Source organism: Budorcas taxicolor, chromosome 5 (assembly GCF_023091745.1).
Source record: "Budorcas taxicolor isolate Tak-1 chromosome 5, Takin1.1, whole genome shotgun sequence".
NCBI lineage: Eukaryota > Metazoa > Chordata > Mammalia > Artiodactyla > Bovidae > Budorcas > Budorcas taxicolor.
In genome coordinates, this window is record NC_068914.1 from 135,114,998 (window position 1) to 135,134,031 (window position 19,034).

At 39.4% G+C, this 19,034-nt stretch overlaps 1 protein-coding gene across 1 annotated transcript in view; it reads right to left on the reverse strand.

Moving 5' to 3' along the window:
* The window catches only part of PIK3C2G (phosphatidylinositol-4-phosphate 3-kinase catalytic subunit type 2 gamma), a 444,386-nt gene that overhangs the window by 195,480 nt on the left and 229,872 nt on the right, over positions 1-19,034 (reverse strand). The window contains exons 18-19 of the mRNA XM_052640675.1: positions 5,844-6,024; positions 1,345-1,452 (exon numbers count right to left, since the gene is read on the reverse strand). Of these exons, the coding sequence (XP_052496635.1) occupies positions 1,345-1,452; positions 5,844-6,024 (289 nt within the window). The remainder of the gene's footprint in view (positions 1-1,344; positions 1,453-5,843; positions 6,025-19,034) is intronic.

Here is a 19,034-nt window from a genome sequence, read left to right on the forward strand (position 1 = left end):
CCTTCCTTTTCATTTCAAAAACTGTTGACTGGACCCAACTTCATTTGATTGTAGTGCTAGAAAAATATATTAATACTTATAACCAAAAAAAAAAGATATGCTGTCTTTGAAATATTGAGTTTCCATGTATCTTTAGCATTAATCAGTGTATACTGCTCATAATAAAAATGTTACACGTTTTTATAAAACATCAGTGATGATTTGGATTTTAGCTTTGATAGACATATCAGCTTATGGAGTTGATGCCTTGTTTTGTTTTTATTCAAAATACATATATTAGGAAAGTTTGTAGGGTGTCTTTGTAGCAGAAAAGTTGTCAAGGTGACAGCATTGTTTTTAGCAAAATGTTTTCTATTCATGAATTGTGTGGGTGTGTGCGTGCTCAGTCGTGTCCAATTCTTTGCGACCCCATGGATGGACTGTAGCTCTCCAGGTTCCTCTGTCCATGGGATTTCCCAGGCAAGAATACTGGAGTAGGTTGCCATTTCCTTCTCCAGGGGATCTTCCTGACTCAGGGATCAAACCTGAGTCTCTTGCATATCTTGCTTGGCAGGCAGATTCTTCACCACTGTGCTACCTGGGAAGCCCTCTTCTATTCATACTAATGGTCTAATTTTCCCCTTAATTATTAAATTTGTTTCCTTGACTGTATTAAGACTTCAGTTACGTAACATTTACTGTGTATGTATGAAAGTTTAATCTCTTCACTTCTAAATGTCACATCAATCATTTTTATTAGAGTCTTCTAGTCTTGGGTTTTGGAGAAAGAAAATAATAAAACTCATGGAGAAAGAATGATTCTAAGTCAGACAAGTGTGACTGATAGAGACTTGGCAGAGAAGGGGTCTGTGAGTTCAGTGATGCTGAGAAGGGCTTTCTGGGCATGAGTAAAATCACAAAATACATCACATAGCATCATGATTCATGAACATCAATGAATTTTAAAATGAATCAAAACTGAGATGTTATAGCTAATGATATACTCGCGTCCTAGGCAAGGGTGCACACGTAATCTAAATAAGCATGAAATTAAACCAGCCTGCATGGGGTCACCAAACCAACCAGTTTTGATTAAGTCAAGAAATCAATTTAAGTAAGGAGTATCTTTATTTTTTTCACTGAACTGAAAGTCTGCTTCTATTAATAAACCAACGAAATAGCTGATGCAGTTAATGTGATCCCAACTGGACACAGTGCATCAAACAGATCACGCAGTTTGGATGAGATTCAATTAATTTTTGTTAAATAATTATAATAAAAATTCACAAATTGTTTTTGGCATTTCAAAACCTAAACAACACAAACTAAAAATATTCAACTTATCTACTGAATACATCGACTTACATCACCATCAATCCCCTGTATGCATAAGGCAGGGTTCAGAGGGAGGTGACAGGTCTTTGTACACCAAAAGAATTCTTCTAGTCTGCCAAGCTCCTTCTTCAGGACCTCCTGTGAAAAATCATTAGAAAAAGCATTTTTGAAACTGTAAAGAACTTGACTTTCCCTTGAAGTTATATGTTTCTTCTATTGATTATATAAGCTTGTTAATTTAGGGGTTACACACTTGGATGCTTTGGGTCGGTGGGTGATGTAGCTGCATATCAGGAGGCAACAGGCTAAAACAAGAGGGAGTCCTAGGAAAAATGAGGGAGTAAAGATCGAATGCCCTTTCTGAAGCACTTTAAATTAAAAACAAAAGCAAAACAAAGTACTGTTCTGTTCGAACGAAACATGATGCATGGGGCTTGACCTGTGACCCAGCAACTTGCAACCCCTACTTTAAGGAATTATTAACATGATCCATTTATGTAATTCCCTGAAATCTTAGTTTGTAACTCTTAAGATTTACACTTGATGCTAATAGTACATTTTAGAAAAAAAAAATTACATAGAGTAGGAGCAATGATGACAAAAAAGACAATTATGGACAATTGATAAATGTCAGAAATGGTAACATATATGAACAAATAGTTTACTAAATGCCAGTGAGTGTATTTCTGATACTTGACTTACTCCCTTCCACAGTCCTCTGCATACGTGGAAGGTCAGAGACCAAACAACACTTTTAGCATTGTGTATCCCCTGAGAGGTAGGGAGCAAACTTACAGATATCAAGGGGGATCTGAGGGGATGGGATGAATTGGGAAGTTGGGAATGACATATATACACTATTATGTATAAAACAGAAAACCAATAAGAACCTACTGTACAGCACAGGGAACTCTACTCAGTGCTCTGTGGTGACTGAAATGGGAAGGAACTCCGAAAAAGGGGGGACACATGTATACATGTAATTGATCCACTTTGCTGTACAGAAAAAACTAACATAACTTTGTAAGGCAACTATACTCCAGTAAAAAAAGAAAGAAAGAAAGAAAGAAAGAATTGTGTATTCCCTGTCAAAAAGAGGGAAAAGCAATGATTAAAAAAAAAACAAAAAAACAAAAAACTTCTGGCCTACTTTGAAAACTCTTTTAACTACATTTCTACAAATGAGGATATCAGATTAATGATGCTTGACTAACTCTCAAGAGTTTCGCAGCTCTGACTCCTGGCTCATGGTCAAATAACAGAATTGACTGCTCCCAGAATCCAGAAAAACAAGGAGGAGAAATGGGGCAAAGTTCCACAATGGGATTCTTTTTGTCTGCCCTCTTTGTCTTTTCTATACTTGGATTTGCCTGAAGAGCATCACAGAGTGGAACCTCTGCTCTGTTTAACTAAAATCTCTTCACTGGATATCAGTTCAGTTCAGTTCAGTCACTCAGTCGTGTCTGACTCTTTGCAACCCCATGAATTACAGCACTCCAGGCCTCCCTGCCCATCACCAACTCCTGGAGTCTACTCAAACTCATGTCCATCAAGTCGGTGATGTCATCCAGCCATCTCATCCTCTGTCGTCCCCTTCTCCTCCTGCCCCCAATCCCTCCCAGCATCAGGGTCCTTTCCAATGAGTCAACTCTTCGCATGAGGTGGCCAAAGTATTATAGTTTCAGCGTTAGCATCAGTCCTTCCAATGAACACGCAGGGCTGATCTCCTTTAGGATGGACTGGTTGGACCTCTTTGCAGTCCAAGGGACTCTCAAGAGTCTTCCCCAACACCACAGTTCTAAAGCATCAATTCTTCGGCTCTCAGCTTTCTTCACTGTCCAACTCTCACATGCATACATGATCACTGGAAAAACCATAGCCTTGACTAGACGGACCTTTGTTGGCAAAGTAATGTTTCTGCTTTTCAATATGCTCTCTAGGTTGGTCATAACTTTCCTTCCAAGGAGTAAGTGTCTTTTAATTTCATGGCTACAATCACCATCTGCAGTGATTTTGAAGTGAAGTGAAGTGAAGTCGCTCAGTTGTGTCTGACTCTTTGTGACCCCGTGGACTGTAGCCTACCAGGCTTCTCTGTCCATGAGATTCTCCAGGCAAGCATACTGGAGTGGGTTATCATTTTCTTCTCCAGGGGATCTTCCCGACCCAGGGATTGAACCCGGATCTCCCACATTGGAGGCAGACGCTTTAACCTCTGAGCCACCAGGAAAGCAGTGATTTTGGAGCCCCCCAAAATAAAGTCTGACACTGTTTCCACTGTTTCCCCATCTATTTGCCAAGAAGTGATGGGACCGGATGCCATGATCTTCGTTTTCTGAATGTTGGACTTTAAGCAACTTTTTCACTCTCCTCTTTCACTTTCATCAAGAGGCTTTTTATTTCCTCTCACTTTCCGCCCTAAGGATGGTATCATCTGCATATCTGAGGTTATTGATATTTCTCCCAGCAATCTTGATTCCAGCTTGTGCTTCTTCCAGTCCAGCGTTTCTCATGATGTACTCTGCGTGTAAGTTAAATAAGCAAGGTGATGATACACAGCCTTGATGTACTCCTTTTCCTATTTGGAACCAGTCTGTTGTTCCATGTCCAGTTCTAACTGTTGCTTCCTGACCTGCATACAGATTTCTCAAGAGGCAGTTTAGGTGGTTTGGTATTCCCATCTCTCTCAGAATTTTCCACAGTTTATTGTGATCCACACAGTCATAGGCTTTGGCATAGTCAATAAGGCAGAAATAGATGTTTTCCCGGAACTCTCTTGCTTGTTTGATGATCCAGCGGATGTTGGTACTTTGATCTCTGGTTCCTCTGCTTTTTCTAAAATCAGCTTGAACATCTGGAAGTTCATGGTTCACGTATTGCTGAAGCCTGGCTTGGAGAATTTTGAGCATTACTTTACTAGCGTGTGAGATGAGTGCAATTGTGCGGTAGTTTGAGCATTCTTTGGCATTGCCTGTCTTTGGGATTGGAATGAAAACTGACCTTTTCCAGTCCTGTTAATTGGACTTAAAAAAAAAAAAAAAGCTTACAGTAACTTGTGAGAAATTATAAATTCTTCTCCCACCTCCTTCTTTTTTCTCTTCCTGTTTTCATGTGAAGAGGTGTTCTCACAAGAGCAGTCAGTCAAGGTGAGAGAAATGCATTTATATGAGAGGATGATGTCAGTATCATTTCGGAACTTGATGCAATTGGTCAAAAAAGGCACTGTACTGACTGTAGTACACATCTTCAATACACGAGGGACTTTAAAATATAAGAAATAAAGACCAAACTTATACACAAAGTTTGTAAATTTTAAACCAAATTTATTTTACTTGTGCTCAACTTTTTGTTTACCATTAGACAATAACTAATGAGTTTGCAATAACATGGAGAAGTCATAGAAATATTTTTTGCATTGCTTATCATGTTATATGCCTTAAGGCTCTTCTCTGCATCCAGAGATTATATGCCTCCCATTTAAAAACAAATTCCATGCTTCTGCTTTTTATTTTCCATGTTTTCCTATGTAGGTGAAGTAGCACAGCTTCTGGCATTACTACCAAATGAAGTGATTTCCAGTTAGAAAAATCTTGCGCTGGGAAAGAGTTCTGGGACACTTTGCCTCCTACTATTTTCATATCATTTTGTTGAAAACTTGTTGATTTTAAACAGTGGGTGGAGAGAGACCATGAGCTCCCTTGAGGACAAGATTCATGGTTTAGTCGTCTTTCTATCCTTAACTCCTAGACCATAGTAAGTCCTTGTTATTGAATGATATTCTTAATCCAATGAATGGAAGTTCACTATCTCTCTACATCTAGAATATGAGCTTAAGAGAATCTACTCAATGGTCTGTAACAGTGAAGGGAACATCACTAATGAAGGGAACTAGTAACACAGACAGTTAAAAAGAGCAAGTGTTCTTCCACTAGATCAAGAAAAAGAACAGCCAAGCCCTTTATTATAATCAGTGATGAAAGAGGTACAATATTTTGACTACCATCCATGGATGTTAGCATGAAAGTCTTACTATCCACACCACTATTGATTTGTTTCATGTATTTCATTTGTTGTGGCAAAAAAAAAAAAAAAAAGAAAAAAAAAAGCCTTTAAAAATGTAACTTTGATTAGTGCAGAGTTGGAAAAATTTAGACCAAAATTTTGTCCCTTGGACAAGGGTGTTTAAAAAGTCCCATTTGTGTACTTCTTCTGTAAGCCTGAATTGTGCTTCCATTTGGAGGAAATTACTTCATCTGGTCATTTTAGTCAAATTGCCTTGAAATTGGTCTCTTGTCAGGTACTGTTTGTGCAACATGGCTATTTAAATTAAAAAACTGTGTCCTGGTGATAGAAGTTAACATTAGGATAGTAAATTGACAAGAAAAACTTAATCAAAAGAATTAATTGAAGTGTCTTATAACTAAATGGCAGTCAAGGAATGTACTATCTGTGTTATGAAATTCAAACTTAATTGAACCATAATGAAAAAGAAAACAAAACTTCATTACATGAAGATTGATGTCCCAACAAACCTGTCTTTGAGGGTCACTAGCAGTCTTGACTTTTTCCCCAATGTCTCCCAGAATCTTGATAAGTTTCTGCTCCTTGGAAAACTCATCCCTCAAGGCTTTTCCTGCACAGAATTGGAGTGCAGCCAATAGCTTCTGATACCAGCTTTTAAAATAAGCTTCATTCTGTGCATCCTTTAGCAGCCTGAAGGAAAGGGAGAAAAAGAATTCTTATATCTAAAGCTGATTTTTTAAAACACCTCCAGCAGGAACAATAAGTGCCTTTCAGACTAATCTGTGTGATGGCTTTGGGCAGTTTAACAGCCTAGAATGGGGAAAATGTTGTTTATTTGTTGCCAGTCATCAAGTTTCATCTGATAGTTAATGAGAATCTGAGAGTGAAAAATCAATAAGAGACCCACTATTCCTCATTTCAGTTCACGATGCACTCTTTTTTCTTTCAGGCTTTTTAAGTTCTATGACAAATAACTTACCCTAAGAGCCTATTTTTGACTTATTATAATACAGACAAAGTTTTTTAAATTGTATTTGATAGTCACTATACTTAATGGCGACTCAACCATCAACCCCAAGTTTTTCTGTTTTTCTTCAATAGATAATGTCCCCACACTGTCATATATCTGTGTATTGCTCTTTGTTCCATTACTTCCCCTTGATTACCTGGAGGAAGATACCATAAAGGCAAGAACACGGTGCTTTTTTGTTGTTTCATTTTGCTTTCAAGTATTTCTGATTCAAATCTCAGCCCTACAACTTCCAAGTAACTTAGGCTATTTACTCAAGCTGGTTGAGGTTAAAAAAAAAAAAAAAAAGTAATATCTCTTAACATATAGAATTATACAGAATATAGAAAAAGTTAATGTGATTCTAATTCAAAAGGGCTTAGCTCAAAGTATGTACTAGTCAATAAAAAAACATTAGTTCAGCTGTATCTTGCAGTCTCCCAAGCCAACTTCTCTCACTGGCAGTCTGCTTGTGCCATGAACAGGGGAGGCACAACAAAACATGGGAAGGACACTTCGCTAGATAATGGAACAGTGACAATTACTGGATTACTCTCTCTGCCACGTGACAATTTCTATTTCCTTGAAACTAATTCCCATATGGTTCAACTTTACTTTTTATTATGCCCTAAAACACTGAAGTAAAAAAGACTGATTCCTTTAAATCTCTTTGATTGATTCTTTAATTCTTAACTTGTCTCTAGTTTCTTCTCTCCTGGAAAAAAAAAAAATTATCATCCAAGGAACTAGAAGAAAGTTATGAGAATGGAATGCTTAGAAAAAGGATTAAATACCTAGGAGCCAAAATATTAATAAATATAGATGAGTTTCATTTGCATTCCTAATTTTACATCTCTGCCCACTATGTATTGTGCTACAGAGATTCCTTTTTTTTTTTTAACAGAGATTCTAAGAAACACATTATTTTCATTTGTTATATGTTCTCTGTTCCTACCCAGCTGTGGATATGACTGGTGATAGAAGCAAGGTCCAATGCTGAAAAGAGCAGTACTGCATAGGAACCTGGAATGTCAGGTCCATGAATCAAGGCAAATTGGAAGTGGTGGTCAAACAAGAGATGGCAAGAGGGAACATTGACATTCTAGGAATCAGTGAACTAAAATGGACTGGAATGGTGAATTTAACTCAGATGACCAATCTATCTACTACTGTGGGCAGGAATCCCACAGAAGAAATGGAGTAGCCATCATGGAAAGAGTCCAAAATGCAGTACTTGGATGCAATCTCAAAAACGACAGAATGATCTCTGTTTGTCTCCAAGGCAAACCATTCAATATCACCGTAATCCAAGTCTATGCCCCAACCAGTAACATTGAAGAAGCTGAAGTTGAACGGTTCTATGAAGACCTACAAGACCTTTTAGAACTAACACCCAAAAAAGATGTCCTTTTCATTATAGGGGACTGAAAGGCAAAAGTAGGAAGTCAAGAAACACCTGGAGTAACAGGCAAATTTGGCCTTGGAATGCGGAATGAAGCAGAACAAAGACTAACAGAATTTTGCCAAGAAAATGCACTGGTCATAGCAAACACCCTCTTCCAACAACACAAGAGAAGACTCTACACATGGACATCACTAGATGGTCAATACCGAAATCAGATTGATTGTATTCTTTTTAGCCAAAGATGGAGAAGCTCTATACAGTCAACAAAACAAGACCAGGAGCTGACTGTGGCTCAGATCGTGACCTCCTTATTGCCAAATTCAGACTGAAATTGAAGAAAGTAGGGAAAACCACTAGACCATTCAGGTATGACCTAAATCAAATCCCTTATGATTATACAGTGGGAGTGGCAAACAGATTTAAGGGCCTAGATCTGACAGATAGAGTTCCTGATGAGCTATGGAATGAGGTTTGTGACATTGTACAGGAGACAGGGATCCAGACCATTCCCATGGACAAGAAATGCAAAAAAGCAAAATGGCTGTCTAGGGAGGCCTTACAAATAGCTGTGAAAAGAAGAGAGGTGAAAAACAAAGGAGAAAAGGAAAGATATGAGCATCTGAATGCAGAGTTCCAAAGAATAGCAAGAAGAAATAAGAAAGCCTCCTTCAGCGATCAATGCAAAGAAATAGAGGAAAACAACAGAATGGGAAAGACTAGAGATCGCTTCAAGAAAATTAGAGATACCAAGGGAACGTTTCATGCAAATATGGGCTCAATAAAGGACAGAAATGGTATGGACCTAACAGAAACAGAAGATATTAAGAAGAGGTGGCAAGAATACACAGAAGAACTGTAAAAAAAAGATCTTCATGGCCCCGATAATCACGATGGTGTAATCACTCACCTAGAGCCAGACATCCTGGAATGTGAAGTCAAGTGGGCCTTAGAAAGCATCACTACGAACAAAGCTAGTGGAGGTGACAGAATTCCAGTTGAGCTATTTCAAATCTTGAAAGATGATGCTGTGAAACTGCTGCACTCAATATGCCAGCAAATTTGGAAAACTCAGCAGTGGCCACAGGACTGGAAAAGGTCAGTTTTCATTCCAATTTCAAAGAAAGGCAATGCCAAAGAATGCTCAAACTATTACACAATTGCACTCATCTCACATGCTAGTAAAGTAATGCTCAAAATTCTCCAAGCCAGGCCTCAGCAATATGTGAACTGTGAACTTCCTGATGTTCAAGGTGGTTTTAGAAATGGCAGAGGAACCAGAGATCAAATTGCCAACATCCGCTGGATCATGGAAAAAGCAAGAGAGTTCCAGAAAATCATCTATTTCTGCTTTATTGACTATGCCAAAGCCTTTGACTGTGTGGATGACATTAAACTGTGGAAAATTCTGAAAGAGATGGGAATACCAGACCACCTGACCTGCCTCTTGAGAAATCTGTATGCAGGTCAGGAAGCAACAGTTAGAACTGGACATGGAACAACAGACTGGTTCCAAATAGGAAAAGGAGTATGTCAAGGCTGTATATTGTCACCCTACTTGTTTAACTTATATGCAGAGTACATCATGAGAAACGATGGACTGGAAGAAACACAAATTGGAATCAAGATTGCCAGGAGAAATATCAGTAACCTCAGATATGCAGATGATACCATCCTTAGGGCGGAAAGTGAGAGGAAATAAAAAGCCTCTTGATGAAAGTGAAAGTGGAGAGTGAAAAAGTTAGCTTAAAGCTCAACATTCAGAAAATGAAGATCATGGCATCCGGTCCCATCACTTCATGGGAAATAGATGGGGAAACAGTGGAAACAGTGTCAGACTTTATTTTCTGGGGAGCTCCAAGGTCACTGCAGATGGTGACTGCAGCCATGAAATTAAAAGATGCTTACTCCTTGGAAGGAAAGTTATGACCAACCTAGATAGCACATTCAAAAGCAGAGACATTACTTTGCTGACTAAGGTCCTTCTAGTCAAGGCTATGGTTTTTCCTGTGGTCATGTACGGATGTGAGAGTTGGACTGTGAAGAAGGCTGAGTGCCGAAGAACTGACGCTTTTGAACTGTGGTGTTGGAGAAGACTCTTGAGAGTCCCTTGGACTGCAAGGAGATCCAACCAATCCATTCTGAAGGGGATCAGCCCTGGGATTTCTTTGGAAGGAATGATGCTAAAGCTGAAACTCCAATACTTTGGCCACCTCATGCAAAGAGTTGACTCATTGGAAAAGACTCTGATGCTGGGAGGGATTGGGGGCAGGAGGAGAAGGGGATGACAGAGGATGAGATGGCTGGATGGCATCACGGACTCGATGGACGTGAGTCTGAGTGAACTGCGGGAGTTGGTGATGGACAGGGAGGCCTGGCGTGCTGCAATTCATGGCGTTGCAGAGTCGGACATGACTGAGCCACTCAACTCTGAACGAACTCTCTATTCCTACACATTTAAGTTAAAAAAAATAATTGAATGAATCTACTTTTTTTGTTTTTTTAGGAAAGGGCTTGCTCCCTTGTCATCTTTACGAAGCCAACTTATATTCTCGCACCTCTTTTACTTTGGCAAAGGGAACATAAACCGAGTAGAATAATACTTCTTACTTCTGAAAAGCATTAAAAAAAAAACCTAAGGGGCTAAAGATATATTGATGAAAATATAATCTATTGATACTTATATTTTCAATGTAAGGAGAATAACAGACAACGAAAAAGTTTCCTATCTACTCCTTCAATGAGATTTTGAGATTTCAGACATAATAAATGAATCATGTCATTATTTGAAGGCTCTAGGAGAATTGTATGAATGTGAACTGGAAACCCTCAAATGAAAGCATTCACATTTAAAACTTCAAGATATTTTCCGCAGAGTGTATACCTCAGAGGGGCTTCCCCAGTGGGTCAGTGGTAAAGAATCTACCTTCAATTCAGGAGACACGGGAGACACAGTTTCTATCCCTGTATGGGGAAGATTCCCTGCAGGAGGGCATGGCACCCCAGTATTCTTGCCTGAAGAACCCTATGGACAGAGGAGCCTGGTGGGCTATAGTCCATGAGGTTGCAAAGAGTTGGAAATGACTGAAGCGACTGAGCATGTACTCATGTATACCTCAGAGATTTTCACAGTAATTTGAGGACTTCAGTAATATACAGTTATATAGGCTGCTTAGTTTTCAATAAGGTAAGGAAGTGATGGGTAGAATATTTCCATATCCCATATCAATGCTTGCCAACACTCTCATACATTTAAAATACTGAGTTACTTGTTTTTAAAGATATTATTATTTAAAACTTTTAGAACACAAATATAACTCTATTACTGCCTGACTATTACATATATGATGAAAGGTTATTTTGCACAGATGAAGTTAACTTTTTACTAAATAATTAGAGAAGATATATTTTAGGAATGGGAGTATGGTCATAGGAACTGTCAAAATTGTATTGCTTGTATCCCAAATACTCTTCACCAACTCGATGGACACAAGTTTGAGTAAGTTCTGGCAGTTGGTGATGGAAGCCCGGCATGCTGCAGTCCCCAGGGTTGCAAAGAGCTGGACACGACTGAGTGACTGAACTGAACTGAATTCTATTAGAAGTCTATTTGCTTCTCTCATAAGTGCTGGTTCAAAGAGGGGAAAAAAATCAGTCTAACTCATTGTTCAAAATAAAACAGAGCAGGGACTTTTCTGGCAGCCCAGTGGTTAAGACTCTGCTTTCCACTGCAGGGTGTGTGGGTTCAATTACTAGTTGGGGAACTAAGATCCCACTTGTCTCATGGCGAAAAACTAAAAAAACATAAAGCAGAAGCAATATTGTAACAAATTCAATAAAGACTTAAAAAATGGTTCACCGTCAAAAAAAATCCTTAAAAATAAATAAAAAAATAAAACAGAGCAGGGAAGATTTGTAGAGAGATTATGTGACTGTGCTTTAAAATTTTTTAAGTGAAGAAAACTCAGTGTATTTCATTGTGATTATTTTCCTTATAGAACATGTCTCATTCAGACTTTCATTTCTCCCATGATGACATGATCTCCTGGTTTTTACTCAACTTGTAAGTTTTTTTACACAGCGCAAAATTGAAATGATAGTGTGTTGTATAATGATCCTGAGAGGTCAATTAGTCTATCCCTGTGTTGTCAGGGACAATCATTTTAACTGAGGAGAGAAATTTAACATGTACTTTAATTTTAATCTATTCAGAGAAAGCTGGACTATTCAATTTTGAGTGGAGGGTTACATAACTCTGTGTCAATGACCTTCACCAGCAGGAAGTGGCAAACCCATCATGTGGTATTTTTTACCTGCTGCTTCTGTTTGTAAGACTGGAAAACAACTGGTCACTTTCCCCTGAGAATTATAGAAACTCTTGTCACCGGGAAAAGCAGAATTGCTTATGCCAAATTAAAAAAATAATAATTTTTTAAAGTTCAGGTCAAAGGATTGAGAAATAGGAAATAATACTTGGTGCTGAAAGACTGGGATTTTAAGATGCAGGCAGTGTGACCACAAACAAACTATGAGGTAAACCTCAAAATATCAGAGACCTGTTTATCTCAGTGCCGGTGAGATACAGGAGTAGTTTGATATTAGTTTTTACATGTGTCTAATGGACTGTAAGTAATGACAACATTAAAATGAGAATACATGCATAAAATCCAGCTGATTAAAGGTTTTGGTAGTGTTGAGAACGAGAGGCAAAAAACAAGAAGAGAAGCAAATATACCCCTGGTGACAGAGCGTACTTGTTCTGGGATGTCTTAAAGGCATTTGCCTAAGTTAAGGGGATAGTGGTGAACTTATATACACAAACCCCAGCAGCATGAAATGGAGATTTTCCTTGGAAATTAGAGCTTCTCTCCATTTCTTCTCATTTCATCAGTCTACCAGCAGGACAGAACAGAATCACACCAACGCAACTCTCCTTGCCTCATGACTCCCTTCAGTGTAGGTCTTAATTTTAGTTCTCAAGAGCATGATCTCCTAATCAGATGGTAAAGAATCTGCCTGCAATGCAGGAGACTCAGGTTTGATCCCTGGGTCAGGAAGATCTCCTGGAAAAGGGCATGGCAGCACACTCCAGTATTCTTGCCTGGAGAATTCCATGGACAGAGGAGCCTGGTGGGCTACAGTCCAGGGGGTCACAAGGAGTCAGACATGAATGAATGTATGAAATACACACCCACATGTATATTTCCTTTGAGGGAAGAGAGGAAACATTCGGAAGAAAATTGAGCTACACAGTGAAGATGAGTGATTTCAGGTCACTCCAGGGCCTCCCCGTCCCATTGCCTCTTTTGGTTTTTACTTTAGGTGGGGTCAGGGGTGTGCTCCTAGACCAGGTCTTAGTGACCACGGTTGAAGTTTAGAATGTGACTTCCTCAAGTGTATTTATAACCCTGGGACATATAAAGGCTGAAATCCAATATTTGATATGGAATTATTAACTAAAAGTTTTCAACAGTTTGTTAAAAAGTAAAAAATAACATACCTCTTTAGTCTTTATAACTTTATTTTACTTCTCATTGGTTGAGAGATTTATTTAATATTTCCCTAAACTGAGGTAGCTGATACATTTTATTGTCTTGCAAACATAACTGTTTCCTATGACTAGCTCATTTCTAGAATGTTGATTTGCTCTTTCAGAAATATAGCACTGAACTTCTTTTGAATTTTGCACATAGGGAGCATTACATGGTCCAAGTCTGCTGAAATGTAATTTCTAATCAATAGCTGTTTTGCAACATACATTTGTCTATAAGCCACTTTGAAACAAGAATATAAAACTATTAAAAAGGAATAAATTCAGAAGATAATGAAATTCATACTCTGGAGATTGTATACATTTTTAGAACACTTAAATATATGAGAAGAGCCCCTAAGGTATGAACTGACTTCATTTTATTCCCGTTTTGCAATTTATGTACCAAATATTTATTACCACCTCCAAAGCAGTGTGTTCAGAATGCCATGTGTTCATACTTACAATCTTTCCACTGTGTTCACACTGTGTGGTAGATTTGATTATTTTTCCCAACGCCATGCTTTCTTCTCTGAAGCTTACACAACTACACTCTTTGCTCTGTGACTTCCAGTGTCTTCCCAGAGGCAACATCTACTTTTCCACCCCATGTCAGGATTGGCCTTGTGACTTTGCTTAAGCCAGTAGGCTATGTCTGGATAAAATGTATGCCCATGTCCATGTGGACGCTTTAAATGTACTATCATGGATTGGTTTGCCATCTTGTACTTCTGCTTTCTGCCATGAGAACAGCATGTCCCTGCTGGAGGTTGAGGGTGAGGGATGGGGGTGTTCCTTCAGTGCTGGAATGAGAAGACAATGCTGAGCGGAGCTGAGCACTGCTGTGTGAAGTCCAGGGCAGCCTAGCACAGCTATAGCAAGTCTGCAGCCTGTGTGGTACATAAGTGAGATATAATTCTATTGCTAAAAGCTACTGAAACTGTGGGGCTATTTGTTGATATGGTTTAAACTAATGAATATGCCAAGTTGTATACTCTTTCTTTTTCCCTTTTCTTTGCTTTTGTTTTCATTTGTTTGTACTGCCTTTAGAATATGGAACATACATATTTTTTAATCTCTCCAATGTTAGCCCTGAGGATACTCTGGGGGCAAATCTAATTAGTGAAAATAAACAAAGGAGGCAAGTCTGGTGAAATAGATGGGTGATCAATTTGAGTACACAATTTTAGATTTAAAAAATTATAAAAGTTATAACAATTACTTTCTTTTATGGATCATTCAGTCAGTTCAGTCGCTCAGTCATGTCTGATTCTTTGTGACCCACGGACTGCAGCATGCCTGGCTTCCCTATTCATCACCAACTTCCAGAGCTTGCTCAAACTCATGTCCATTGAGTCAGTGATGCCATCCAACCATCTCATCCTCTGTCATCCCCTTCTCCTCCTGCCTTCCATCTTTCCCAGCCTCAGGGTCTTTTCTGATGAGTCAGTTCTTCACATCAGGTGGCCAAAATATTGGAGCTTCAGCTTCAGCATCGTCATCAATGAATATTCAGGACTGATTTCCTTTAGAATTGACTGGTTTGATTTTATGGATCATAAAAAGCCCAAAAGAGTATTTAAAAAATGATTTGATATGGTTCATTTGGACATGTATATTCTATTATATTGCTAGAATTTTATTGCTATTTTATTACTACTAACATACTTTTTGACTCATTTAGAGTATGAACAGGCCTAGGTACCATCTGCTGTTTTGTCCAGCCCAAGTGTCTGGATATCTAATAGGAGATTCTCTCCGAGTAAAAATGCACTTGTGAGTGCAACAGGGCAATGACAAAATCTTTTGACTTATATATATTACAGGACTAGACAAACCTAACACACTACTAGATGAAGGGTCTGATGGTTGAGGGCAGTGAGGGAGGCATCACACCTAGCTGCTTGAGAAACTGAGCTCTGCTAATGGTGACAGCTGGAAAAATGCAATGGCTGAATAGGGAGGGTTTGGGATGAGAAAGCATCTATCTATATTAGCATGCTTAATGGAACTTCCTTTATTGCTCTGGAGTTGGTGATCAAGACCTTAAGATTAAAGGAAAGAGACAACAGTTATCCTACGCTTTAACAGTAGCCAAAGAAGTGACTGAAATGAGAGAACTCTACAGGGTTTATTGGGAGATGGCCAAAATGGCTATGACACACCAAGTGCCATCTCCCCTCCTGGGCTTTGTATTTTCAAGTGGGGTTCAAGGAAAGGGGCTGTTTGAGAGTCATGGGTCATCAGCTTAGTGAGGGATAGAGTGGATCTGTTATTCCCACTCATCCCTGCAAAGTCTAGTGAGGAGGGAAGTTCAAGGATAGCCATTTATTCAGATACATGAAAGAATGGGAGACTATTGCCTCATTTCCAGCTTAAATGTCTGTGCTAAAAGTGTTTGTTGATTTTCCCTGGGGATGTCAATAAGGAAGAGAGTGCAACGCTTGGACGGAAAAACAGGATAGCAAAGGAGCAGCCTGTACTCCTGCACCCTAACTGGCAAAGCAAGCATGTGTGAGTTTCTCAAGGTTCAGATAAACACAAAACAGGTAATTAAATGTGATCCCACTCCTTGTGTTGGTTCCTCAGTCAGGTCTGGCTCTTTGCGACCCCATGGACTATAGCCTACCAGGCTTCTCTGCCCATGGAATTCTCCAGGGGATCTTGCCCATCCAGGGGTTGAACCTGAGTCTCCCACATTGTAGGCAGATTCGTTACCATTTGAGCCATCAGAGGCTCAGCCAAAGGAAAATCTCCTAATGGGAAATCCTGCAAGGTTGGAACTCACTCACATGAGGGAGCCAGCTTCGACACTGAATCCACAGTGGGCCTTGATGGAGAATCAGAGACCACAGACAGAAACTGTACTTTCTTGCCTCAGTGAGTGTGAGGGTCACTGTTTCTCTTTCCCCTCCACTCCAAATCAAGAAAAGCGAGAACTAGGAGACAGAGAGAAGAGGAGTGAAAGAGCAGGTAACAGTCTCCACCCACCACAAGTCCCCCAGGCTAAAACTTGGGGGTGCTAGAGAATGAGGTGGAAGTGTATGCTCAATTGGAGAAGAAAATTAAGTTTTAAATTGGACAAAACTGGTGAAGAGTTTTTTTTTGTTTTTGTTTTTTCTTCTTCTGTCTAAAAGTGACCTAGGAAACTGTGGAATCTACCCTGGCTTTAATTAGGAAATTTGAAAGGGAAGAGTAGTATTTTCAAAATAATAAAAAGTTTTATTGGAGACCTACCAATACCAGGCTCAGCCAGTTTAAACAAAACTAGGCAAGACAATTAAACATCTTTGAGTCAGTGCAGAACTTCAGGAAATGCATTGACTGCACTGCATGAGAGAAAAAGTCTCAAAATGCACAGTAAAAACTGGGGAGTCTTATCCCTTAATTTTCAGAGAGTTGGTTGAGATTTCTGTCTTTGCCTTTCTTCATCCCCTTGCAACCACTGACTGCTTTTTTAGAGCACTGCTGATTTTGGGTTCCTTTGTGGATGACTGTCGTGAAGCACAGAATTGTATTCAAGAAATCAAAGTTGTTTCATCAAGAAATAGGATATTAATATTTCATATATGTGTACATATAGGTATATATTTACTACTATAATTGATATTTTATCATCATATCAAAATCTTTTAACAGTTATGACCAGTTGTATAGTTAATTATAAGCTTAAATGATATTTTTATGAGCAAAAGTTAGCCATAAAAGGTACCCAGTTTATGGACACACTTGTAATTAGGATGATGCTTACACAGCAGTGTTGCTCTCTTAGGATCATCTGGAAGCTATGAAGGAAAGAAGAAAAAAAAAAAAAAAAAAACTATGCTGAGCAGGTAAGTTCCCCTGAGTAGATTCTTGAATCTATAATTAGAAATCAGAGCCCTTTCTGCTCATCTTGCTGAGGGACATGGTCAACTTGGGAGATGTTATTGCTGCTGTTTAGTAGCTAAGTTGGGTCTGACTCTTTGTGACACCAAGGCTTATAGCCCACCAGGTTCCTCTCTCCATGGGACTTCCCATGCAAGAATACTGGAGGGGGTTGCTATTTCCTTCTCCAGGGCATCTTCCCAACCTAGGGATGGAGCCCATGTCTCCTGCTTGGCAGGTAGATTCTTTACCACTGAGCCACCTGGAAAGCCCAACTTGGGAGATTAAGGTAAATACATAAAACTCTTTCCAATCCACTCACAGGTATTCCTATGTTCACATGTCTAACATACTGAATGATGTGATGTCAGAGAGCAGAAACTCTGTCATTCTCCTCTCATTCCAACACACTTTATGCTTTAGTGTTATTTTATTCTAATCACTTTCCTTAATTAAGCACCAAGCTATGAATGGCTATCAGTGACCTCTCTCAGTCCCTACTGTTATACTGTATATGTGCTTATTAATCCTAAAACAAAACAGGCAGAATTTTGGCCCTGGGCACACTTTAGAATTCTAACTAGCCTTCGATGAGGCCTTCCTGTATTACATTTCCCTTTTTTCTCATTCTGGTTTTCTCCTGTGCCTCAAGATTCGTACTGCTTCTTCTGCTCTTCCTTTGCCAGAAACTACCTAGCCCTGCTCTCCCCTGTTGCGTCCTGAGGTCCCAATTACTCCTTGTTTTTCTTACTCCAAACATGGTATCTCTCACTTTAAATTACACTCATATTTTTAAAGAATAATATCACATTAGTGTAGAGCTGAACTGCACTTTGAGATAAGTCCTCCCACCCATCACATTTATTAGGTGAGGAAACGGGAAGATTAAGGGACTTGCCTAAGATCCTTATGACGAAAACACTGCGTTCTTAACAGGCTCTTTCCACAGCACCAGAGTTTGTGTCTGTTATGGACTGGATGTTTGTGTCTTCCCAAAATTTGTATATTTAAGCTCTAATTCTAAACGGAATGATACTGGAGGTGGGATCTTTGGGAGGTGATTAAGCTTAGATAAGGTCATGAGAGCGGAGTAATATAACTAGATTACTGCCTTTATAAGAAGAGGAGACTGGAGCTCTGCCACGTGAGGACACTGAGAAGGCATCCGGTGTCCATCCAAGAGCCAGGAAGAGGACACTTATGGGGGACTGAAATTTGCCAGCACCTCAATCTTGGACTTCCCAGCCTCCAGACTGTGAGAAATAAATTCACGTTGTTTAAGGCACACAGTCTGTGTTATTTTTTAACTGCTGCTACTGCTGCTAAGTTGCTTTAGTCGTGTCCGGCTCTGTGTGACCCCATAGATGGCAGCCCACCAGGGTCCCCCGTCCCTGGGATTCTCCAGGCAAGAACACTGGAGTGGGTTGCCATTTCCTTCTCCAATGCATGAAAGTGAAAAGTGAAAGTGAAGTTTCTCAGTTGTGTCCAACTCCTAGCGACCCCATGGACTGCAGCCTACCAGGCTCCTCTGTCCATGGGATCCGCCAGGCAAGAGTACTGGAGTGGGGTGCCATTGCCTTCTCCTTTTTAACTGCAGCCTGAACTGATTAACAACAGTGTCCTAAAAACCATTAAAACGCAACTTGGAAGATGATTTTATGCTTGTATCACCTCTGGCAAGAAACTTAATGCTTTAGCTCCTCACTTTCCTACTCTGTAAAATGTTGGAGTTTGTGAGGTTCTGTTAAGATACCTTCTAGCTCTAGGGCTCCATGACTTTAATACTTAATGAACTTACACAACATCCAAACCAGGCATTTCCTAAGCATTTCTGGTAGCTCTGTTAGGTAATTCTCACAAGCGCTCCAAGTAACGTGATTCCCTCCATTTTA